Source organism: Bidens hawaiensis, unplaced genomic scaffold (genome assembly GCF_021521415.1).
Source record: "Bidens hawaiensis isolate Kalapana, Puna unplaced genomic scaffold, B.hawaiensis_p1.1 tig00043086_1, whole genome shotgun sequence".
Taxonomy (NCBI): Eukaryota; Viridiplantae; Streptophyta; class Magnoliopsida; order Asterales; family Asteraceae; genus Bidens; species Bidens hawaiensis.
This window is the reverse complement of record NW_027505824.1, coordinates 7,338-32,804: the sequence shown is the minus strand read 5'-3', so window position 1 is coordinate 32,804 and position 25,467 is coordinate 7,338. Positions and strand designations below refer to the sequence as shown.

Sequence of the window (25,467 nt, the reverse complement as noted above, 5' to 3'; positions counted from 1 at the left end):
TATTCAGTTGGTTCAGACGGAACATAAAGGAAGCAGAGAATTCACAAACTCTTTATTTGTAAAACAAATATCGTTTAGACATGATAAAAGTGATCACTAAAGCGCATGCGTTTTAAAGAAAGACAAATGCCAGCTGAATTTGACACAAAAGTGAACATCGCTTATCCCCATAACATGCAGGATTGACCTTTATGCTTCAATGGTGTTCCTTCACTTCAAAGAGACCATCTGGACCTGAAAAGAAACCCATAGAATTTAAGATCCAAGAGTTATTTATTTATAAACTACCAGCTTTAATGATGTCCTTATTTTTAAAGAACCCCACATGATGCAAGGATAAAAGAATTGCTTAAAAAGAAAATCAATCAAGATTCGTTTAAACTGATTTGATATAACCAACAAGCAAAATTGGTCAAAGAAGACTGATTCGATTAATGAAACCAGTATTTTTATCTTTTGGGTATGCATTTTAGCTAATCCCTGAAGATGCAACCATGTAACAATTACACCAAGCAAAATGGGTCAATTAACGAGTCAAAACAAAGCCATTTTGAAAAATAATCATTTGGATCTGGGTCAGAACTTTGACAAAAAATGAGTATGAGTCGGTTTTAACAAAAAAGTATAAAATGAGCAAATTATCAAGACAGCAACCCAAAAGTCATGATCACTTTTATGCGGCCTAAAGCAATACATAAATAAAGTTAACGGCCCTTGCTTCAATTCCAAAACTTTTGAAACACTACGCTTTTTATGTGGTAAGAAAGCTGGTTTCTGCCTTTTGCAATTAACAAGGAAAACATTCAAGAACCGATTACAGTTGAAACAATTTCATACAGTATCTAATGCATCCTAGACACAAAATTAACCAAGAATCTGCGTGTTTTAACTCCCTTAAGCTTATTTATCCCTTAAACTATTTAACTGACCGTTTGGGAGTCACAAAAGGATCACATGAGATGTACAAGCAACTAAGCAACATATATAAATAAGTAAAAGCTAAAAGCCGTACCCCATGGAAACTCCTTGTTACGAATGTGCAGGTACGGATACGTCTGCAAACATAGATTGAAAAACACACATAAGAGCTCAACAAACAACAGCTCAAGGAAACAACGCTGTAATAACAATAGAAATGCTTGAACCGCCATATGCTTTGTGGGCTTGATGAGTGCTAAACAAACTGTCAAAACATAAATTTAGCTTACAGGTGGTTCCTCGAAATGAGGATGGCCCTTGGATAGGTTAACGAATGCCAGAATCGAGCAAGCAGCAATGCCTACATACGTAATCTTCTCCCATTTTACAGCTTCGCCTGTGTACGTGAAACGAAACCATAATAGCAATCAACAAGGCATGTCCAAATTCCAGATCAAAATGCACAAACGGAACAAATATGGGTGTGCATGAAATGCCATGAAACCGACAAAACCGATCCGAAACAAAAACAACGGTTTCATTTTATGTTTTCGTAAAAACCAAACTTATAGATTTTTGCTTCTTTATATTTGAAGTAATTTATAATAGTTTCGTTTAACCCAAACATTTTAACTCATATGTATAATAATCAAATTATTATTAACTAATAGGGGTAAACGAGCCGAGCCGATCTCGAGAGCTGCTCGAGAGCTGCTCGAGATCGGCTCGTTAAAAAGCTCGAACGAGCTGAGCTTAATCGAGCCCGAGCTCGAGCCTAAAAATAAGCTCATTTAATAAACGAGCCCGAGCCCGAGCCCGAGCTTCACTTATCGAACTCGAGCCCGCTGGCGAGCCTAAACGAGCCTGTCGTTTATATAATTTTAAAAACTATGTATTTAATAATTATTAATTAATATCTTTAATGCTATGAAAAAAAATAATTATATAATTATAAATAATTAAATAATACATATTATTTTATACATAAAATTATCATAGAAAAAATATATAAAAATAATTATATTTAAATAAAAAAATAATTGATAAATAGTAAACGAGCCGAGCTCGAGCTTGAAAATCTACTCACGAACTCGAGCTTTGAAAATAGAGCTCGAAACGAGCCAAGCTCGAGCCTAGTCGACCTCGGGCTCGGCTCGTTTGCACCCCTATAAATAACTAATAATCAAACAATTTAGGCCGAAATTCATTATTTTGGGCCACATTTTTTTACGCAAAAGTTTCAAGCTCAAATGAAAAAACCGAAAAACTAACATTTCTGGAAAGCAGCATTTTGGAAATCGAAATACATGAATCACAGTATCGACATTTTGGAAATCGATCTGACGTAATCAATCAAAAGAACCAGATTTCAATAAAATTACAAATTGCATTTAACAGCGTATAAATGATAGTTGCTAGAATCAAAGAGAGAAGGATCTATCTTACGAGCTTCTTCCTCAGCCGATGCGCCGGAAGAAAACGACCTCTTTGAACCACCGCGAAGAGCCGATCGGAGACTAGACCTTACAATCGCCGACGCCATTTTCTTTCAGACGCTAACAAATAAATGGATTTATTTATTTATGCTAATTACTTAATTAGGGATTAATGAGAAAGTAAGGGCCTACCTAATAAATGGAAAGTTGTAAAAAAATAATTTACCATTTTGTAAAGAAAGAAAAAGAATTTACTAAAAGAGTAAATAAGCTACCAATTATCTTGACCGGTTTCCTAGGGCATTGGAAATCTGGACCGGCTCAAAGAATCACCGGTGCTATTTAGTCTTTCGTGTATCTCTGGCACTAGTGATTGAATTAAAACATGTAAAGACTTCAATTTGAAAGGGAGAAGCCTTGGGTTAAAGTCTCGCCTATGACGAAAAATAATGTTCAAGTTGAGTCATGGGGTTTTCTCATCCATGGTTGATTTCCTCCTGAGAGTGGTTTCCGGTACTCGGAGAATGGAGATGAACGGATGAGTTAATTATCCAAATTAGCCGTTAAAAAAAAGGTCTACTTGTGAACTTGGGTATTGGATAACCTATATAATGTTACATAATGCTTTGTCCTTCATATATGTTACATGTATTTCTCTTATTTATTTTTTTATTGAGTATGGTCTAGCCTTTTAATTTAACTAGGCCAAGTAAATCTCACTCAATCAGCTCTCTCACTTAGGCTTTGGACAGTGGAACGTTATAAAAGATGTTATAATTGTGCGTCTTCCAAATGAACTAAATAATGGCTAAGAATATACTTTGAACAGCCATTTAGGCTATATGACGGTTCCTAATGATGGCCATGGAGGGGTTAAAATTAGTTCCAGCATGTCTTCTGTAGTTGAGTATAACTTACAACACACGAGAACTGGATACAAATATGTTTTGAGAAAGTGCAAGAGCCAAGAAGGGAGCACATGGTCTCCGGTTTCGCTTATACCACCACCACATAGTGTGCCATTTGTAGAAGATTAAAGAACCACTGTTAAATAGTAAATTCAATCAAACATATGCTTTTTATTATAATAATTTTCTGTTATACTAATTAAGTGTTATTGTGTCTAAATAATTGCAAACATCTCCAATTCAAGCTAGCATCACCACACCATCTTGGTTTTCACAGCGCTTACGAACTCGATATCGAAATATAGAACATTGCAGTAACAAGTAAAATTTAGTTGACTTTACTTGGGTAGCATTTTTAAAAATATCCAACAAAGACACAGAAAAGAACACATAATATCAAAAACTTTATTCATACTAGAGATCTCAAAACACATATAACAGAAAGAGTTTGCAATCCAACCACAACACAGATGCCATAGAGACACCAACACGAAAACAGCAAGTACTAAAAACAACACAATAGTAATAGTAACATAAAAAAGCTGCCAGATCAACCAAAACCTATCTCCTCAGTATTCCTCCTCGTCCTCATCTTCACCCTCGCCAGACTCCAAACCAACCTCTTCATAATCCTTCTCCAGAGCTGCCAAATCCTCACGAGCCTCAGAAAACTCACCTTCCTCCATACCCTCACCCACATACCAATGAACAAAAGCCCTCTTCGCATACATAAGGTCAAACTTGTGGTCAATCCTCGAGAACACCTCAGCAACACTCGTAGAGTTTGAAATCATGCACACAGCCCGCTGCACCTTAGCCAAATCCCCACCAGGAACCGCAGTCGGTGACTGGTAGTTAATACCACACTTAAACCCAGTCGGACACCAGTCCACAAACTGAATGGTCCGCTTGGTCTTAATAGTCCCCACAGCGGCATTCACATCCTTAGGAGCCACATCACCCCGGTACATCAAACAGCAAGCCATGTACTTACCATGGCGTGGATCACACTTGGCCATCATGGATGACGGTTCAAACGCAGTGTTGGTGATCTCAGCAACCGACAGCTGTTCATGATACGCTTTCTCAGCTGAGATAACCGGTGCATAGGACGAAAGCATGAAGTGGATTCTCGGATAAGGCACAAGATTTGTTTGGAACTCAGTAACATCCACATTCAAAGCTCCATCAAACCGCAAAGAAGTGGTCAGCGACGAAATCACTTGAGAGATCAAACGGTTAAGATTGGTGTATGTGGGGCGCTCGATGTCCAACGATCGCCTGCAGATATCATAGATTGCTTCATTGTCAAGCAACACAGAGACATCAGTGTGTTCCAAGAGCGAGTGGGTGGAGAGCACACTGTTGTATGGCTCAACAACTGATGTTGAAACCTGAGGTGAAGGGTACATGGTGAAACCCAACTTTGACTTTTTACCGTAGTCAACTGACAACCGCTCCAACAACAGAGAGCCGAGACCAGAACCAGTTCCTCCACCCACAGCATTGAAGACTAGGAAACCTTGAAGACCGGTGCAATTGTCAGCTAGCTTTCGGATGCGGTCAAGGCAAAGGTCGACAATCTCTTTTCCAACTGTAAGATGCGAATATTTAATCAATAACATATTAGTAGTTACCTAGTTAAAGAAGAAAAATAATTGAAAAGATTGGTAAGGTATTTACTGGTATAGTGGCCACGAGCAAAGTTGTTGGCGGCATCTTCTTTCCCGCTGATGAGTTGCTCGGGGTGAAAGAGTTGGCGGTAAGTTCCAGTCCTGACTTCATCAATGACCGTGGGCTCGAGATCAACAAAAATAGCACGAGGAACGTGTTTACCAGAACCTGTCTCACTGAAGAAGGTGTTGAAGGCGTCATCGCCTCCTCCAACAGTCTTATCACTCGGCATTGAAGACTAGGAAACCTTGAAGACCGGTGCAATTGTCAGCTAGCTTTCGGATGCGGTCAAGGCAAAGGTCGACAATCTCTTTTCCAACTGTAAGATGCGAATATTTAATCAATAACATATTAGTAGTTACCTAGTTAAAGAAGAAAAATAATTGAAAAGATTGGTAAGGTATTTACTGGTATAGTGGCCACGAGCAAAGTTGTTGGCGGCATCTTCTTTCCCGCTGATGAGTTGCTCGGGGTGAAAGAGTTGGCGGTAAGTTCCAGTCCTGACTTCATCAATGACCGTGGGCTCGAGATCAACAAAAATAGCACGAGGAACGTGTTTACCAGAACCTGTCTCACTGAAGAAGGTGTTGAAGGCGTCATCGCCTCCTCCAACAGTCTTATCACTCGGCATCTGGCCATCAGGCTGCAATAAACACATAAAACAGTCAGATTTTCCACAAGTCAATTAAAACATTTATGTCTCCCTGAGACGAACGAGAAGTAAATATTACATTCAAACTCCCGAACACGGAGTACACGAAGGAATCCACACATGAACATCAAATGTGCATAAAATTGATAACAAAAATCGTAGATCTAAACCTCCTAACCTACATTTATCATCCGGACGATACAAAACAATTAAATCGACATCCGGAACAGCAAATTCACACAAAAACATCAAATGCTGAATAAGATCTATACAAATTAGCTTCATAAACAGTAGATCTAAGCATCTAACAAGCACCTAAACCCGCAAACACTTCAAATCGTGCTATCGTCTCATTCACATTATCATATGTATAAGATTACATAAAAAACACAGATCTGAGAGTAGCGCATAGATCAGGCCTAACAAGACATAAAATATGAAAGCTAATAGTAATAATGGATACAGATAGCATATGTAAAGCGTAGATCTGGTTAGTAAATGATGAATACCTGAATGCCGTGCTCAAGGCAGTAGAGTTCCCAGCAGGCATTGCCTACTTGAATACCGGCTTGACCGATGTGGACTGAAATGCACTCTCTCATTGTCCTTGAAAAATTAAAAAAAAAAAAATATGGAATCGGAGATTTAGGGATTCGAAGGGCGTTTATCAAGACGCCTCTCAAATGGATTTCAAAATTGTGAGTGAGATGCGGTTTTCAGGAATTGGGGGAGGAGGTTTTTAAATATATAGGCCACAGAGAGTGAGAGAGAACGTCGGTTGCAGCCACAAATATCCCCGATTTTTACTGCTTCGGTAACTTCTAAATTGCATCCCCAATATTTACTTCTTCTATCATTCGGGTAGAAAAAGAAAATGTAGCCACGGAGAGAAAGACTTAAACATGGCGGGAGACGGGAGTGGTTGTAGCTCGGGTGTGCACGATTTGATTCGGTTCGGTTTGGCTATTAGTCTACTCTAAACCTATACTAAAACAGAAGTAATTGATATATTTTATTAACCAAAATATAAGTTCGTTTATTCAGTTACTTTGTTAGTTTTCGGTTAAGTTTAGTTAGTTTCAGTAAATAACCAAAATCAGACTTGGGCGACAACTTTTACTTAGACTTGTATAAATTGGAGATATTAATTCAAGTAGTGGATGTATAAATAGTTAAATACATAAAATGAAGCAATAAAACATGAAATGAGATATAAATGTGTGAAAATATGAATAATCCGACTCCGCTCGGTTTTCTTGGTTTTTGGTTATTGCTCACCCCTAGTTTTAGCTAGGTGGCAAAATAGTATCTTGAGGAAACACTGACTCATGGCATTCGGTAATGCAATTTCAACAACGCTTGTCATCCTAATTATTATAATTTTAATTAACACATGAAATTGAATAAATATTTGTGTAAAGTTATCTATATTTTCATAAAATCTAGTTACTATAGATCTAAAATTTCAATAGGTTAAGTTAGTTTTATGTTATTTTGCAGTCTTTTTAGAAAGAGCAAGGAAAAGTAGAAGAAATTTGATTATTACTTAAGTATATTTTTTTTTCAAAATTTCAAAAAAACTCTTTCCTTGAAATCATTTTGGAAGATTTTCGACGGTCCATTTTTTACCTTTTTACTCTCTACACAAATGTAGGGAATTACCATACACAAACGCATAACGTGCCAAACTATGCAAATTACATAAATTACCTAAAATACACAAATTACAAAACTTCCATAAACTACACAAATTACCTAAATTACATGACACAAATCACTCAAATTACGATATTTGCTCAACCACAAAATACACATAATTACATAATTTACCAATTACATATACTACACAATGAACATAAATTACACGTCACAAAATACACATATTACTCAAGTGCAAAAATTACTCAAATTACTCAAATTATAAAAATTATACAAGTTACATACATTACCCAAATACATAAATTAAACACATTACAAATTACTCAAATTACCCAAGTTACAAAAATTATACAAGTTAAATGCACTACACATAAATAAATTATAGAAACTAAACATATATTACAAATTACACAATTATTAGATTACATGAATGTAGCAACTTATTATAGAAGTTATAAAATAATAAATTAACAAAAATTAAGGATATGTATATTAATTAAATAATACATGTAAAAGGATTTGTATATGAATAAAATAATGCAAGTAAATAATCACACACATCACTAAAGATATAAATTTGATACGCAAATTTAAAAAAAAAAATAATTCAATGATTATTACTGATTGCAAGGTAAGATAATCAAAGCCGCACGTTGTGGCAGACATAAAGTTTTTCGATTTCAATGTATTTGTTATAGCAAACGAAAGATAATACCTAAAAGTCTAGTCACATTATAAATAAAAGGGTATTGAAGCATATTTGTTTATAGTCGTAGCATAAACAAATTTTATAGAAGCGTGTTCGTTTTATAGTTTATTTTATTATGTAGCGTCCAAATTCGCGCTACCAAACTCACGTGATGCGATAGTAATAAGCAAAAAATATAACTTATTCGGTTAATTTGTTAGTTAATTAAGAAAAACATTAAAAAATACGTAAAAAACATGATAATAAATTTAAAATTTTGCAAAAATAAAGTAAAAACAAAACTCAAAAAGAAAATAAAAATATTTGATTCATTTGAATGCACGGATTAAAAATGCATTTTATCTAACTTTAGATACATTTATTTTTCAAATTACTTGATTATGTCATAACAAAATAGAAAAGAAAACTGTATAATTCTTTTACATCTTTTGCAAATACATGTTTTTTCTTTTGATATTATAAAAATCATTTAATAAAAAAAATCATACTTTAGATTCAATTAACTAGATCAAATTTATAATATAACTTCGAATAATAAAGAATATAAATGATAGTTGATTAATGAAGAAAGAGAAATAAAATGAGAGACCAATTTTAATTGGATAATAATGTGTTTTAATTTTGTCCATACAATAAGTTCTGACGTTCTTACAACTCAATGTGGTTTTCAATTGAAATCACCCCTACATACATGTATGCAACTACATATTATGAAAATAAAAGTATGTATAAAAGCAGCAAAAATCATGTTCCATATTCAAAACCAGCCCAAACCGTTAAACCAGCAAACCGCCAAAACTACCCCACAAATCATAACGCTTGGATCTCAAACGAACCAACTTGCTTCATTTAGACGGTATTGCCGGCTTCCACGATCATTAACACCCCTAACTCCCTAAGGGGAATACTAAAAGCCGATTGTTAGAAGTTTCATCATGCTACAATGATTACCTTAATGAAAATGAATAGATGTCTATACTCTCTTAACTTGGGTGGTGTAAAATCAATAGTCTTGTTTATAAAGGTGAACTGCTAATATGAAATCCTAGAAATGAACATGAAGCACATTTTGTATTGGATTGAAGTTGATTACAAAAAGAATTGTATCTCCTATTTATACATGTGAACTACCAACTTGTGACTGAGTATATGGAGAACCAATCTTGGACACACCTATCACACTGGGTTGTGGCAATATACTCTCACAGTTGACTGGTGTAGAAGGACCTTGGGTAGGACTGTTGTGGTTCATCATCTGCCCTCTTAAGGGATCTTCACTGCAACTAGTTCCACCGGGTGAGACCTTATTCCATTCATCCTGCATTCTCATATAACAGATCCACTCATTTTCATATATATACATACGTGTGTGTGTGTGTGTAAATTGCATTCATACCTTCCGCCTATGACCAAGCCAATTCTCGCTACTCCGAGTTAGCCTCGTATACGTAGACGGGGAATTATGCGACATAAAGTAATATGATGAATGGTGTTCCTCCCTACAATACGTGTGGACCGAGTCTCCATATTCTTGGTTTTGTAGAAATGTTCTAGAAGGATTAGCATACGACTGAGATGCACGAGAAGATCTTTCATGTCCCGGTTTCCACATATCTGGCAAACCCAACTGGGGCGTCATTGCCCAGTCTTCAATTGTTATGCCTTGCTTTGCAGCAAGCTTAAGCAGCTGCTTCTCATCTAACCCCAATCCCATTAGCAAGTTCCACAGATTTCTCTGTGTTTCCCTTTGATTGTGTATCACTTGATCCCGCATTGCCATTTCAAACTGAAGCTCAGTATTAGTCATCCCCTACATTTACAATAAAACCAACTCTTATATTCACTTTTTTTTATGTTTAAAATATATACATACACAGATATACATATAGATGTGGGTTAATGTACAAAGTAGCATATGAAGCCACTAGAATGAGCCACGCGTCTTTTGGCAAGGGATATATGCGTCCGCGCCATAATTATGCACATTTTTAAATAATTACATTTTAACGGCGATTAAATAAACGTGCACAAGTTACACAACATATATAGCATACTACGCACAATAATTGCACAACATATTTATAACTACCCATGCACAAAATTACGCAATGCTTATAAACAATTACGCAGCTTATATTTATAAATTATGCCCCTTATGTTTATAGAAACGCGGACATAATTCCACATTATACGCACAGCATGTCGACGCTTTATTTAGGTCGAATTTTTTCTAAAGTATTGCAATATTTCTCAAGTTAAAGAGAATAAAATGCTCAATTTATGGCATAACTTAAAAAAAGAAAAAAACAATATACTGCACAAAAGTTATTCACGTTTATAAAAATGGTGGAACTAGATTAAAAGTATAAAAGTAAACAACAAAGACTTTTCCCATTTTGCCCTTCCAGACATTTAATTCTTTTATTTTGTAAACGTGGCATGGACACCTCTATAATCTCAGACCATTGATTAGTATCATCAATGGCCTAGATCACTTCTTACACTTTTTACATTAAAAACACTTTGTATTTGAACCCTTTTTTTCTTTCTATTTACCTATCTATAGGTGTGTGTGTGTGTGTGCGTGCTTCCTCTAAATTATAATATATGTTTACCAGGAGTCTATATTGACTGAGAATACGCAAGTAGGTTTTATTAGCATTGTTGCTTATGGCCTCGTCAATCATCTCCTGTAACTGACATCGGCGTTTCTCATTGGCTTCAATTTCCTGTGACAAATTAAACATTTCAAACTTGTTAGTCAATGTTCTAAAACCTGGGTCAAAGGAGAGTGGTCACCTTTTGATAAATGACACCGGTCTCATCATTGTCACGGATATTGTCCAGAACAAGTTGTCTCCTTAACATTAAAGCCTGCACAACTGTTCCATCATTTTCAATGGCCTGCTGCTTGGCGATACCATCATCAAGATGTTGTAACTCGGTTCGGTTTCTAAGATTAGTTTCCTCAAGTTCAAACATGGCTTTCTGTAAGTTGATTCGTTCTTGGACATTTTCACTGGTTTCTAGACTCAAAGTGTTTAACCAAGATAACTCATCATCCACTGGTCTTTCAGTAGGCTTTGTATTTAGTTGTGTTTCCTTTTCAGCTAGTTGTGTCTTTAATTGACTAACCTCTGTCTGAAGACTGTCAATCATGCGTTGATAATCTGAAACATGAGTATCAACCGTCCCAATATTTTTCTGAGAAAACATAAATATTATTAACATTATTGTTATCATTATTATTATTATTAACTTATTTACAAATAGTCGGATAAGTAAAAACCATATAACGACTTTTACCTGGATGTGTGTTTTGATTTCCTTAGCCCGGTCTGCGTATTTCAAGGTATTAACAGTGTGATGATATTGATTATCTGCTGGTGAAATGGTTGCAATCATGACTGTTTGAGAATTGCCACTCAAGCCAGCTTTAAGGATTCGAGTCAGCTTGCTGAAAAATATTAGACAATGAGTCAACCGATGCTAAGGAATTATGCTATTATGCTAAGGTGCGTGTTAACATACTACCTATTGCGATAAGGTACATATGCTAGACCCTTTTTATGTTGCTTTCCCAAAGCATTTATACAGTTTGCCAAAGCGAGAAGTGATCTGTTTATATTAGCACCGTCTCTTAATTTCTGGCCACCACTATTTGTTTCAGAAGCCCGTTCACTGTAGCATAATTTGTATATTTTAGTTTTTACAAGCAAACAGTGTATATTGAGAAAGTTTATACCTTCCAGCCAGATCCACAAGTGCAAGTTTACCACGAATAACTTGATTACGATATTTTCTTTTCTGTTTTCTAAGCACGGTTATTTCCAAAACTGCATGCGAACTATTTAAAAAAGCAAAACGCGTATTCAAACATGCATAACAAAAATATAAACTGAAAAAATTTTTTTGAAACTTATCAGCTTAGTTGACTCACCGTGATGATGTCTCATTGGCATCTGTGCTGTCAGTTTTGCGCCTACTGTTGCCAAGATTTAAAAGTTCAAGAATCTTATCGGCTGAGTTGACCTGCAACCATTCAAACTGTTAGATTTACAACAAACTACAAAATGGAATTACCGCAAAAAATGATATAGTTATATTATTAAGATGTTTTAACCTTGATACATCTTAGGCCAGCTACAATTATTCCCTGCACTGGGTCCTCTCTGAGTTCCAAATGACCAGATGATTTTTCAAGTAGATCATAGATTACCTATTTGCATACCAAAATGGTCAAATCTTTGCAACCTCTTTATATATAGAAACAGAGAGGATATAGTTTTGGGACTTAAAGTTTAAGGTAAGATATTAGCAGGTCAATACCTCATTGTAGACTTCAAGGTAGGAACAAGTAACTTCAAATACATCAGAGCTCTTATCATTTTTTATAAAGTTGAATATTGTGTGTAGACTTAAAACCATCAGGCCTGGGTCACCTTCAGTTCCTACCATTGTATAGGTTTTTCCACTGAAACAAAGACTTATCATTGTAATTTCCATATATGGACCAAAAATAGACCAAAAAGAAACCTTTTTTATCCTATAATTTCCTTAACGTATATCACAAATTGCATCCAAGATACAAATTTGGTGAGCGCTCTACATAAACCAGAAGAACTAACTAGTAAAGATTAGTACGGCATCCAAAACACATCCACAGATAAAGATAGTAAAGGACAAACAATAAAATTTGACTTTAGTTCAATATCCTACTTATCTTCGTTCAGTTCTTGTAACAGATAAATTAGTTGATTCAAAAGGTTGCTTTGTAGGTTTACTCATCCTAATACGGTTTTGTGATTATATTAGTTTGTTATTAACAGAAGATAATATGGAATCAACAACCTAATGTAACAGCAATATAAAAACAATCGAGGGGGCCTCAATATATGCAAGTGGTAAACCCTAGAGACACCTAAACTCGGGCCCATGGGCCATGAACTAACAATAAACTTATTTTGAAGTTTGTGATTTTCCTCCATTGTCTTATTAAGCCGATTAGCTATGACATTGCATCATGGTTCGATAAAAACCAAGTACCATTAAAACAGGCATGTAAGCAAACTGGAATTTCGTATTTGAGGAACTATATGCACAATATGTAAAAGCGAAGCTGAATGCATTTTCTGATTACCTTCCAGTTGAACCATATGCAAACACAGTCGCATTTAGACCATGAACTACCCCAGAGATTGTAGAAGATATACTTCTCTCGTAGACATCCTGCAAATATCATCATTATCATCATCATCAACATCTTCATCATGAAACCATGACCATTATCATAAGATATACAGAAGTGAAGTATATTGAAGAAAAAATAAGAAACACATAATGTCTAATATCTTCTGATATCTTGAAACCAATATTGGAGTGGCGAAAATATATCATGTAGAACTCTTTTAATCTTTTGATGTTATCATCTTCATGCCATTGAATGTGTGAAAGCTTTGGTCTACTATAACTGGACAGTGGAAGCCCCAACTAATATTTATATTTAAAATTTTCCCAAGTAGATACACTTCCAGATATACATGCATATTGCAAGTGCTTCTATGTAAACTTTGTTAAATAAGACAGAACAAGTTAAAGTACACGCTATTATAGGGGTGCAAACGAGACGAGCCGAGCCGAGCCCAAGCTCAACTAGGCTCGAGCTCGGCTCGTTTAACTTACACGGAGCTCGAGCTCGGTTCGTTTCAAGCTCTATTTTCAAAGCTCAAGCTCGGCTCGTAAGCAGATTTTCAAGCTCGGGCTCGGTTTGTTTACTATTTATTAATTATTTTTGTGTATATTTTTTTCAATTATAATTTTATGTATAAAATAATATATATTATTTAGTTATTTTTATTTACTTTTTCATAATATTATATATACTAATTAGTAATTATAAAATTTATATTTTAAAAAATTATATAAATGACAGGCTCGTTTAGGCTCGCTAGCAAGTGAAGCTTGGGCTCAGGCTCGTTTATTAAACAGCTTACTTTTAGGATTGAGCTAGGGCTCAATCTCAAGTAGCTTGTGTATTACCAATTGTTTTGACAATCGACTGCTGATTGTATACTTTCATGTATTCTTGTTGAGGTTACAACTCAAGGAGCACGAGGCGCAAGTTAAAGAATAGTTCAACTAACTGTCTATTTCAGCAAAAATAAAACTGACAACATCATAGAAACTTGACAAATGTCAAATACTTAAATCGTTTATACCATCAGAATTAATCAAGATATCAAAATGGTCAAAACACAAAAAATCTCCTAGGCATTTAAGATGCTTAAATTGAAAAAGTAGACACTTTAATCAAGATGATGGCTACTTAGAGTAAAGTGAGACATCCAAATCCATTGCTTCAACTCCACACTTCCTTTTCAACCTCTAGCATGTGCCCAAAAATCCCTCAACAACCCCATTCACCATAAAGCATACTAACTTTAGCTAGACATATCTATATCAATATGGTTTTCCTTTTTGCATGTTCCTTTTCTCTAACAAGATTTTGTGTGTCAGATCACTCAAACAATATACGAAACTAACACAAATACGAAATGTAATTACTTGAAGTCTGGTTATAATGTACATCCTTTCATTCATATTACTAGCACATGAATAAACTGTTATATAAGCATTCTTTAACTTGAGAACTTTTGCCTCAATTAAGTAAAACCACTTTCAATAGCCATAACAATAGAACAGCATATCAACAAATAAGTAACATACAAAGTATACAGCATATACCGCATTTTTAGAATCCGGCGCAAACGCATAATCAAAAGTATATCTTCTCTCTTTCGTTCGATTCTGTATCCGATCAAGGTAATCCTTCGACAAGTCAGGATCCAGAATAACTACCTCCTGACAAAACCATCACATGATATTCAAATAATACACAATCCCCAAATTGCAAACCCTAACTTAACAAACACCTTCGAATCCACAATTATCAGGTAAAAAAACTCAAACAAGAGTTCACCTTATTATTGTAAACTCTCACTATATCACGGCCACGCTCTCTCTCCGTTAACGGCCTACATTTCACAGCAACCTATAAACAAAAACTCTGTATAAGCCACACCTAAGCCGAATTATCTTATTCATCTCAAAGCCAGTTCAATCGATCAAAACACTTACAGTGAGAGTCGTAGCTTTCTTCGTCGCCGGAGCTCTAATACTCGGCATATTCAATCAAATAAACTCGTTCAAAACCTTCAAAACCCTAAAATTCTCAATAATTCCGCTAATGTGAACCAATTTACACTAAAAACCTAACAAATAGCAACCTAACACACGAAATTTCAGTCTCAATTCCTCAATTTCACCAAACACTACGCAAAAACGAAAAGCAAACCCTAGAAACGTAAAATCATGATATTAATAGCTTTGAAACGAAGAAACGACACCGTTTCAGTTCAAGTGCGTGAAGAATAACGGAACGAGTGAAGATGAATGCGCGTACGGAACAGAAGCAAAGGCGGTGAAGGCATTGGAGAGTGGACTGGAAATATGAAGTGGTGAAGGTGGACATTGACGCGGGTGATAAATATAATTGAAAGCAGAAGACGACGAAGGAGTTATCGTCTGTTCAAGGATCAAGCTGGACCATCGGTTGTCAGAAAGTCATCGTGGCCGTTGGATGGATTCGAGTTTTACTTTTGAAAACAAAAGGGCTTTCTTGGATGTTTATGAGAAACTATTTCCGTTTTTATGTATTTGGTTTTTTGGATGTCACCGACTTATATGGAAATTTTGTTACCTGTTTGAAATAATAATAATAATTGAGATGTGAGATGGCATGGTGTGGAGTTCGAACCTATGTTTACTGTCATCACGTTTGTTCTTCAACTCTTGACTTGTATGAGTTGACTAGATATGGTGATATTATGCATTCATTGTCTACCTTTTGTTCAATGTTGCTTTCTTCAATTTGTTTAATCTTTTGAAAATTTATTTTATTGATGTTAAAGAGTGTGGGAAATGGATACAAGGGAATTTATATTTCGCATTTATATAACATATTTTTATTATCATCGAGATAAGGGGTATAATAGATTATTACGGTAAATATAACAGGTTATGGATCAATGGGTGTGTGGAAAGGTACACATATTCATGTTAACTTGTTTCTAAACAGGTTCGTGTTTAACACTACAAGTAATCGTATCTTATCGTGTCGTGTCTGGCATGTTATGTCAACTCAAAATCTTGCAAATAAAGATGATTAGCAATTTAAGTATGCCTTTGGCTCTCACGTTGTTAACTCTCAAATCAAAATCCCCAATTTTGCTATGATTAAAACTTGCTAGGAGGATCTAAAAACATATATTGCAAAGTTCGAATTTGAGAATAATTCATAAAGATCAATTCAAGCATTTACCATAGAATATTGGACTCCACATACTAAAGATACATATTAAATTGAAGTGGAGTCTTGTCTCACTGAATTTTGTCAGTAAGGTCTTATTGAGACATAATAACTGATTGTGTAAATATTAGTTACTTTGGGTTTTAGAGAACTATGTCAGCATTATCTAGTAGTATGTTCTTATGTTGATAATGTATAATATAAAATGTATAAGTGGTGTTAATGCATGTTGTTTTAGGTCAACCCAATGCTTAGTTGTATAGTTTTCTAATTGTATCTATAATAATTTATATAAACGAAACCCCTAAAATTTTATGTGTCGCGATGTAGTCGCTCCCTTCTTTTATGAAAGCCACTATATTGTTTGATTTTTAAATAGATGTCTCTCATTGATTTAACCCAAATTCATATGTATGGGTCTTACCAAAACCAGATAGCTCTTAAATGAGTTATAACATCTCATTAAATTAAAAATTAATCTTAACAATTATTTGATATGAAAATCCTATAAAATATGGATATACTAAAATTTAATATCCAATTTAAAAAGAAAAAGATATTATTTATAATTAATAAACAATTTGATATAAAAAACATAAGCGGGTCATGGGTCACCAAATCCAGATAACTTTTAAACGAGTTATAACACATCATTTATTTATGAAACTCTTTCATCATCAAACCCTAACTATATTATTAACTTTCTTACAATAAAGAAAATTAAAATCCAAAAACTAAATATTAAAAAACGAAAAATATAAAACAACCATTCTCTCAAGCCATCAGATTACTTTATTTGTAAATGAAGGCTTCTCAATCATTTGACCTGAATTCACGGTTAAAGGTCTCACCAAACTCAGATAGCTTTTAAACGGGTTATAACATCTCATTATATTAAAAATTAATTTCATCAAATATTTGATATGAAAATCCTATAAAATAAGGATATACTAAAAATTAATATCCTATTTTATTTAAAAAAATATATTATTTATAATTAAGAAACAATTTTATAATAAATAAAATAAACGGTTAATGGGTATCACCAAACCCATATAGCTTTTAAAACGAATTATAGCATATCACTTATTTGTGAAACCATTTTATTATCAAACCTCAAGTATATTAATTATTAACTTTCTTACAATAAATAAAATTAAAATCCAAATATGCATATATAAATATTAAAAATAAATAATATAAAACAACCCCCGTAATACGAGGGATAAAATCTAGTTAGGTCATGTTCGTTTCAAGGATTTGAAAGAAATTCTAAGTAATGGAATTTTAAATCCCATAAATTGATATGTTCGTTTCATTAAATGAAAGAATGAGAATGGAAACTAAATCCCATCAAATCCCACATTTCATGGGATTTTAAAATCCCACCTATTTTATAAGGATTGTTATGGAAAATAAAAACCCCTCCAAAAAAAATTCGAAAAAAAATTAATAAAAAAATCATAACTCAAAATATAAATCAAAAACGAAAAATGTAAAAAAACTAAAACGTTTCCGCCGTTTCCCTCGTTCTTCAAAAAAAAACCGAGAATGAAGAAGATTCCAATTCCAAAACATATTAACCAACCAAACACATGATAGGGATTCTCAAACATTCCATTCCATTCCATTCCAATTCCAAATTCTTTAAAAAAAATTGTGAAACGAACGCACAATTGATGTATAATGTAATGTGTCTAAAATTTACAGTAACTTAATTGACCGTATGAGGTTTTCTTCAGTCTCTTATTGTTTTATTGTTTAATTAATTCATGGAGTCATACTTCAACTCATTTCCGTCGCTAGCTATATCCATCATCAACATCACCATCACATCGTTTTTGGTCTCTGTCTTCATAATTCATCCCAACCCATCATTCAACCCCTATAATGCCTATCTTTATTATCTCTTCCATCGCCAACCTTAAATAAATATTTAAATTTAATTGAAGTTATTTAATACAAAAGTAAACAAATCAAATAACAGTGGAAAATTTGCTTGTAGACTTGTGTAGCATGTGCCATGAGATCTGCTCATAGGCTGTAGCGTGTTTGTTGGCTGTGCGGTTCCATATACATATCTTCATTCACCCATGGTCCTTCTTAAATTACTGGAAGCCCGATTTCATGAAAAGGACATAGCGCTCGACCTTCGTCTTTTGAAATCATATTGTGTAATATAATGAAAACGTGCATTATTGTAGAAAACTAGAGGGGTTGAATGAGTTTTCTTTGAATAAACACTAGTCTTGTTTGACCTTATCTTATTTTGAATCTCTCTAGCTTCACAGCATATTCATGTTGTTGATTTGAGCATGCTAATTGATATAGATTAAAGAGTCTTTATTTTGTAGGCTTGAATTTGCTGATTATTATAACCTAGGACGATTCACTAAGTGTATGATAATACGTATGAGTACATGACCATAATTAATTCGCATGTTTATGTCGGTGATAGTTTTCTAGTTATGTAGTTCTTAATCGACAATTAGCACAATATCGTTGTATATTATTGGTGCTATATGCTTTATATGCATATTTTGTCTAGAGCCGAGAATTTCACTAGAAGCAACCTCTCTATCCTTTAAGATAGAGGTATGATATGTCTGCATCTCACCCTCCTCACATCCTACCAATGAGATTCTACCATGTATGGGTGATGATGATAATGACATAATCCTAGTCGTTATCAAAACCAAGGATCATTAGTTCAAAATTAAAGTTCAAAACAAACTTATCCAACAATTATGATTCTAGTTTACTTGAGGTCACTCGTCGTGTTTGTTTCAAAATATAACTCCACACAACTCTTAAGGACACCAACAAATGTAACTAAACGGGTGTTTGGGATTGCTTATTTTCATTAACTTATAACGTATTAACTTTTTGAAAAGTTAGGTGTTTGGGATTGCTTATATTATGAGAGTAAAAGTTTCATAAGTTACAGTGTTGTAACTTATTAACTTAATAAAAAATTATAAGGAGGTAAAATAAGGAATCCCAAACACCCCCTAAGAGCACACGGCAAAGTAATCCTCCATGATGAGACAATGATGAGCGACCTCACAGATCACAGTCTCTCTAGGTATATACGCTATAAAATTCCTTTATGCCCTCAAATCTACAATGCCATCAAACTTAACGAACGTTAGCGTTACAATTGACACCACAACCCTCCACATCATTGAAAAACGGGTGGGGCAGTGCTCCGTCATAACGCGAAGGCACGCTGACGTTTCAAGCACTCCCTCCACCGTAGCATTCCCGAGTTCATTTATGAAAAGAAAGGGAAAGAAAAGAAAGTTTTATCTTCTTCTCTTTTCTTTTGGCATCTCCTCTTTCTTCAATTTTCTTTCATTCCATAAAAATTCTCTTATTTTTCCTTTCATCCCTTAAAAAATCTCTAGAACATTACTTTTCCAACTTTTCCTTTCATTTCATTCCCCTCCTCTCATTAAATTAAACTCGGGAACACAGCGGTAATGAAACTCGAAAACACACCTTTTATTTTTTTCTTCCTTAAATGAAACTCGGAAACATAAAAAAATTTCTCATCCCTTATTTTTCTTTCCTTCTTTAAAAGGAAACTCGGTGTGATCACTTTACTAATAGGGGAGGCAAGTTACAAGGCCAGAAAGAAAAAAACAGGCCCCTTTCAACTTATTGTCTTTTAACCCATCTGATTGCCTTCCTTCCTTCTCGTTTGGAAAACATAGATGCCCTAAAATATCATTCAAACACAAACAAAAACACAAACACAAACAAAAACAAAATCATACCCTCAAATACCCCAAATTCTACTCCCGGTAAGATATCAATCTTCCCTTCATTTTCATTTCTGTCTTCTTTATTAATCTTATCTCTTCGATTGATTCGTATCACCTCTCGATCGATCTGTCGAACGTTTATGTTTAATTGATTATCACGGACCTGTTCTGGTGTAATTACTGTTGAATGAATATATGAAGTTACTGATAGTTATTATTGATTATAGATCAGAAGGTTTGACTCAATTTAATTTAGGGATTCACTCCTACACGTAATTGTTAGGTTGCACGCAAACGCTAGCATCGGATAATTGTATTACTATACTTGGTCTTTGGTGATTTTTATCTAGGTTTTTCATGTGTTGATGACTTTCGCGTACCGAGTGAGTGTAAAGCATAATTTATTTGATTTGGTTATCGTTCTAATGACTTTTTGTTAATGCTTCCGATAACGTAACTTATTCGTTATTCGTCTGTTGAATAATTTAAATGTGGCCTTACTTGAGTGTTACTTGATCTATTATGGTTTAACACTCGAATAATTTCCCGTAATAATGCTTCTTACTATATCGTTTATTTGTTCATGCAAAACATAGTTTAGGCTCTGTTGCAGTGGCTCAATCTCTGCTGTATAAATATACAGGGAATATTGACCAGCCGAAGATGATTGATTACATGATGATTTTGATTTGATTCTTGAAGGAGATTTTGTGCTGTAGTTTTGAATGATGGGATCTGATGTGTGTCTAAGTCTTTGTTAGGATAAGTTGAAAAACTATGATTGTATGACGTATATGATAAAAACTTAACAAAGGTAAAAAATATTCCAATCTCCCATTCTTATTACTCTCAGGCACTAAGATGATTATTAGTATTGCAAAGTGCAAACATTTTTACAAAGAACTTGCAGTAGGATTTATATTATCTATGATAGAAGCACAAAAAAACAGATTTCAAATTATTAATTCTTATAGAAGCATCAATACTACTCAAAGAATTATATCTTGACCGTCGTCCTCTTATTGCATGCTAATATACATAAATTATGTTATATCATATAGCCATCCTCCTAATGCTTATGGTTTTCATATTGGAATACAAAAGATAGAAATGAGGTAAATGAACGATGAAAAGCGTAGTTCGTATGTTCTAGTGAATAGTACTTATGATGTGACATATTTTCGTCATATTAGCATTGAATAGGAGGAATGCGGTCCAGATATGACTTGGTGAATAGTTATGCTTCTGTAAACATTAGACAGTTCTAAATCTGCTTTCCTATGTTACTATTATGGTTAATGTTAATTCTAATGCAAGTTCTTTGACTCTTTGTGCAGAAGTATACATTACTGGTTATCGTCTTGATATGCGACAGTAATAAGGTTGGATTATTGCAAATTTTAATCTTTCTTAAGTTTTTATCATATACTAAACACAGTCTTACTTTTTTTAAATTATTTAAAATAAAACTTTGACGCAAATCAGAGCACATCTTTCAATATAGCACAAAAATTCCTTCAAGAATCGAATCAACAATTTGCTATTTGAATATTCAATATGTGGATATGAGAGGTTTAATTGCTTGAATCAGATGACAATTAAGAATATATCATCCTGTTATTGTAGGTGCTTTTTGTTTAATACACAAAACAAATCAAGAAGTGCTAAGAATTTAAATCATGGAGCTGAATTCCATCAAAGATGCGTTTGATCGTGTCACAAAGAAGCAAAAGGTGTTATCATCCAAATCTCAAGAAACAATTGACCACATCAGCCAAGAAATTGAGCTGGCAGTATCAGGAATCCAGTCAGCAACCCCTCAACCCGACCACAGCTTAATCCTTGGTCAACTAAAGTCAAAGCTAAAGGGCATGGCTCCTCTTGGTCAACTAGAAGCCACCCAAAAGGAACTGAATCTTGCCATGACCAAATACACCAAACTCCTAGAGAAACAATTCAATCCCGACATATCAAAGTCTTACAGAAACGTTGACTTTGACTTTCATTTAGTCAACCAGATAATCTCCAACCACTTATATCGCGAAGGCCTGTTTGACATCGGCGATTGCTTCGTAAACGAATCTCACAAACAACCCATAACCGACAACAAAACTCACTTTCTAGAAATGTACCAAATCCTCGAGTCAATGAAGTCTCGTGACCTCGGTCCCGCGCTAAAGTGGGCCATAATCAACCACGACAAACTCCAACAAAACGGGTCCGACATCGAGCTCAAACTTCACCGTTTACAATTCATGGAGATTCTTAAACTCGGTCACCGAGACGAAGCATTACAGTACATGAGAACTCATATTTCCCCATTTTCAAACCAACATTTCTCGGAAATTCAGAAACTAATGGCGTGTCTTTTATGGGCCGGAAAGTTGGAATCGTCTCCTTATACCGAGCTTCTGTCACCGACCCATTGGGCCAAGCTGGCCCACGAGCTAGCCCAACAATTCTGCAATCTTTTGGGCGAGTCTTACCAAAGCCCGTTAAGTGTAACGGTTGCAGCTGGGGTGCACGCGCTACCGACTCTTTTGAAACTGGCTGGTGTGATGACTGGGAAGAAACATGAATGGATGTCTATGAAGCATTTACCGGTTCCGGTTGATTTGGATCAGGAGTTTCAGTTTCACTCGATATTTGTGTGCCCGGTGAGCCGGGATCAGGCGAGTGAAGAGAACCCGCCAATGCTGATGTCGTGTGGGCACGTGCTGTGCAAACAGTCGATTACGAAGTTGTCGAAGAACAATAGTACAAGGCCTTTTAAGTGTCCGTATTGTCCTACTGAGGTGGAAGTGGGTCAATGCAAGCAGTTGCACTTTTAGTATGGATTGAGTTTGTTTTTATAAAAAGTTGAAAACTGTTGGCTGGTTGTTTAGTGTCTCTGATGTTTTTGTTTATACTGTGCGTAATTCTTTAAAATAGTGTGTAAATGGTTAAAGACGTCTTCATCATAAAAAGGTTGCCAGTTGTTTATTTATCTTGATGATTGATTTTTAATGTTATTTGAGAGAGAAAAGTGGTGATCCAAGACCATAATTATGAGATGCCATTGAATTTTAAGGATGAAAAGATGGTGGGATTTCAGGAAGCAGGAACACCCTTTTCACCTTTCTTCTCCTAGTTCCAATTTCCCAAGTTTTACCTTTTAACCTTTCTTCTACTATTTTTCAAAAAGGTTTTGACAAGAAAGTCAAAAATTGATAAGGGTGAGCGAAGTGGACTCGGCATGGGTAAGGGGCGTGGTATATCTGTCGTGGTATCGAAATCTTTTTTCCTAGTGAACCCGCTAGCCATATAGCTAAACAATTTCGATCATAATTTGACCAAAACCCGTTTATAATCAACTGAGACTCTTGAATTTCGTATTAGGTTTGTGACATGTCATAATTCACACTCAATGATGCTCCTCCATACTGCTACCCACATCTTCACCAACCACTTATTCTCTATTGCACTTCTCTTCCTTTCCTCCCTCCCTTCGGCATCTTGATCCACTCGAAATGAGACCTACAACGACAAAGGTTGTTCGTGTTTATAAATAGTATAATGGTTATTTAAAAGAATAATATATTTTACTAATATTAGTTAGGGTTAAGGACCACCCATGTTGCTGCTTAGTGAGTAGCGAAACCATAATATAAGCTAGCTAAAAACTAGTATACACCACCCGGCACCCGTAGCATAAATCATCCACATCACATAATTATCTAATAAACTTTTTTCATTCAATGTATGGGATTAGGTGACACACAAAAACCATAATATATTTGTCACTATAATGGCAAAAAGTTGTGTGTTATAAGCCAGATATACAATACCTCACATAAATATATTTGACGGTTAGTTTTATAGTTTGCATGTATATATACGCATATTATGGTTAGCATGAACTACTTGATCATTAATAATATTCTACAAATTCTCTCTGGATTCTCTGGTTCATTTTACGTTATCAGCACGAATCGCTCGTAAAGATCTTCGATCCGGTATAGACATATATCCATGTCAAGAATCCATTAATAAGACCAACCGCCATAACCACCAATACATTCCCAGAACAAGCCCCCCCCCCCTCCCCGGCACAAAATCCGGTTACCTTCCGATCAACACCATGACCGGTTCGGCCATCTTTTACGCCTTCTACGAAGCCCATCAGCACCATCGCTTTGGTAACCATCAATCCGTAGTTTAACAAATTATCCAATTCACAATCCGACGTGGAATCCGACGAGATGCGAAGCGTGAAAAAGTAATGCGATCCGTCTAATTTAAAGGTGGCTTCGTCTTTGGCTAACGGCCATTGGATGACGTCAATGATGCGAGCAAGAACCGTGATGACGGCGTCGTTTTGATGGAGACGGGCGATTTGTAACTCGCCAGACGCGAGTTCGATGCTTTGGTGTTTGTCGATTAAGTGGATGATTGAGTTTGGGAGTCTTATTATTATTTCTTTGGATGATTGGATGGGTTGATAATGAAAGAGATCGTCGTCGAGATCGTTGAGATCAGGGTATTTTTACAAGTACGTACCTTTTTTTTCTTTCGTTGGAGATCATGAGATCGTCGGGGGGCCATGTGGAGACGAAACGGTGGCCTAGGATTCCGATCAAGTGCCACTTTGAAATTTTACAAGTACGTATTTTTTTTTCATATTCTATGTTGAACTATCATGATATATGAATATAATCATATATATAATACAATCATATGCATATATTCATATGCATATGGGTTTATGCTTTCATACAATCAGGCCCCTGTTAATTAATTATATCATCTTTCCGACGACGGTTATGAACGGGTAAGCCGGTGGTTGTTAGGAATGGAAATCGGAAAATAGTAACCCATATAAAATAAAATACTCATACTAATCTAAATAAGATTTGAACAGTTATATTAAGCAAATGGCTTAATATAATTTCTACAATTTCATATGAATTCTTAAATCCCTTCTTGGCTATATATGAATAAAGCTTTAAATTACAGAACCTATGGTTAGAACAAATAGAACTCGAATTTTTTTTAATACACACACACACAAAAGCACCTTTTTAAATGAAGCTTTAGTAATTACAACAAATGTGAAACCCTTGACCACTAGAAGTTGGTCGTCCTTCAAAAAGTTTCTATTTAAATATCATACAAGCTTATCAAGCGGTGCTGCTCATTTCCTGAAGCAAATGTGGTAATTTTTAGGGCATAGCTGCACTAATCTAATAGTATCCAACTGCTGATATCAAATACTTCCCATCATAACTAATCTCCAGAAGAGAATCAAACATATTTCACATAAAGATATATGGTTGGGCGATATATATATACCACCACCATAATGTACCACAATGGAATCTCTAATGAACGAACAGA

The 25,467-nt window shown here is 34.9% G+C and overlaps 3 protein-coding genes and 1 pseudogene across 4 annotated transcripts; 1 reads left to right on the top strand and 3 right to left on the bottom strand.

Moving 5' to 3' along the window:
• Window positions 1–126: 126 nt before the first annotated feature.
• LOC143615475 (cytochrome c oxidase subunit 6a, mitochondrial-like) lies at window positions 127–2,464 on the bottom strand. Its single transcript, XM_077088594.1, has 4 exons — window positions 2,365–2,464; window positions 1,209–1,315; window positions 1,013–1,055; window positions 127–234 (listed from the first exon to the last, which is right to left on the bottom strand). The coding sequence occupies exons 1-4, from the start codon at window positions 2,459–2,461 to the stop codon at window positions 197–199; spliced, it is 285 nt and encodes a 94-aa protein (XP_076944709.1). The 5' UTR covers window positions 2,462–2,464; the 3' UTR covers window positions 127–196.
• A 1,196-nt stretch (window positions 2,465–3,660) lies between these two features.
• LOC143615474 (tubulin alpha-4 chain-like) lies at window positions 3,661–6,281 on the bottom strand. 2 transcript variants are annotated; one of them, XM_077088593.1, is made up of 4 exons: window positions 6,098–6,281; window positions 5,345–5,579; window positions 4,025–4,856; window positions 3,661–3,942 (listed from the first exon to the last, which is right to left on the bottom strand). In XM_077088593.1, the coding sequence occupies exons 1-4, from the start codon at window positions 6,188–6,190 to the stop codon at window positions 3,813–3,815; spliced, it is 1,290 nt and encodes a 429-aa protein (XP_076944708.1). In that variant the 5' UTR covers window positions 6,191–6,281; the 3' UTR covers window positions 3,661–3,812. The 2 variants fall into 2 exon arrangements, with proteins under 2 accessions (XP_076944708.1, XP_076944707.1); XM_077088592.1 differs by having other exon boundaries at window positions 3,661–4,856.
• Window positions 6,282–9,030: 2,749 nt separating this feature from the next.
• On the bottom strand, window positions 9,031–15,299 carry LOC143615470 (kinesin-like protein KIN-8B). Its single transcript, XM_077088590.1, has 14 exons — window positions 15,094–15,299; window positions 14,936–15,007; window positions 14,701–14,817; window positions 13,097–13,185; window positions 12,286–12,430; window positions 12,080–12,175; window positions 11,897–11,988; window positions 11,702–11,803; window positions 11,491–11,637; window positions 11,263–11,413; window positions 10,756–11,160; window positions 10,572–10,685; window positions 9,353–9,766; window positions 9,031–9,274 (listed from the first exon to the last, which is right to left on the bottom strand). The coding sequence occupies exons 1-14, from the start codon at window positions 15,139–15,141 to the stop codon at window positions 9,071–9,073; spliced, it is 2,196 nt and encodes a 731-aa protein (XP_076944705.1). The 5' UTR covers window positions 15,142–15,299; the 3' UTR covers window positions 9,031–9,070.
• A 6,205-nt stretch (window positions 15,300–21,504) lies between these two features.
• On the top strand, window positions 21,505–22,937 carry LOC143615473 (protein RMD5 homolog pseudogene; annotated as a pseudogene).
• Window positions 22,938–25,467: the final 2,530 nt, after the last annotated feature.

Bases quoted from the DNA above. Each gene is read 5' to 3' on its own strand.
- LOC143615475 (XM_077088594.1), bottom strand. From the start codon at position 2,461: ATGGCGTCGGCGATTGTAAGGTCTAGTCTCCGATCGGCTCTTCGCGGT. The intron at 1,316-2,364 runs GTAAGATAGATC...TCACGTACACAG, and splicing joins ATCGGCTGAGGAAGAAGCTC to GCGAAGCTGTAAAATGGGAG. The intron at 1,056-1,208 runs GTAAGCTAAATT...CTATGTTTGCAG, and splicing joins CTCATTTCGAGGAACCACCT to ACGTATCCGTACCTGCACAT.
- LOC143615474 (XM_077088592.1), bottom strand. From the start codon at position 6,190: ATGAGAGAGTGCATTTCAGTCCACATCGGTCAAGCCGGTATTCAAGTA. The intron at 5,580-6,097 runs GTATTCATCATT...TGTTTATTGCAG, and splicing joins GCCTTGAGCACGGCATTCAG to CCTGATGGCCAGATGCCGAG. The intron at 4,857-5,344 runs GTAAATACCTTA...CGCATCTTACAG, and splicing joins TGCTCGTGGCCACTATACCA to TTGGAAAAGAGATTGTCGAC.
- LOC143615470 (XM_077088590.1), bottom strand. From the start codon at position 15,141: ATGCCGAGTATTAGAGCTCCGGCGACGAAGAAAGCTACGACTCTCACT. The intron at 15,008-15,093 runs GTAAGTGTTTTG...TTTTGTTTATAG, and splicing joins AGAAAGCTACGACTCTCACT to GTTGCTGTGAAATGTAGGCC. The intron at 12,176-12,285 runs GTATTGACCTGC...GTATGCAAATAG, and splicing joins ACCTTGAAGTCTACAATGAG to GTAATCTATGATCTACTTGA.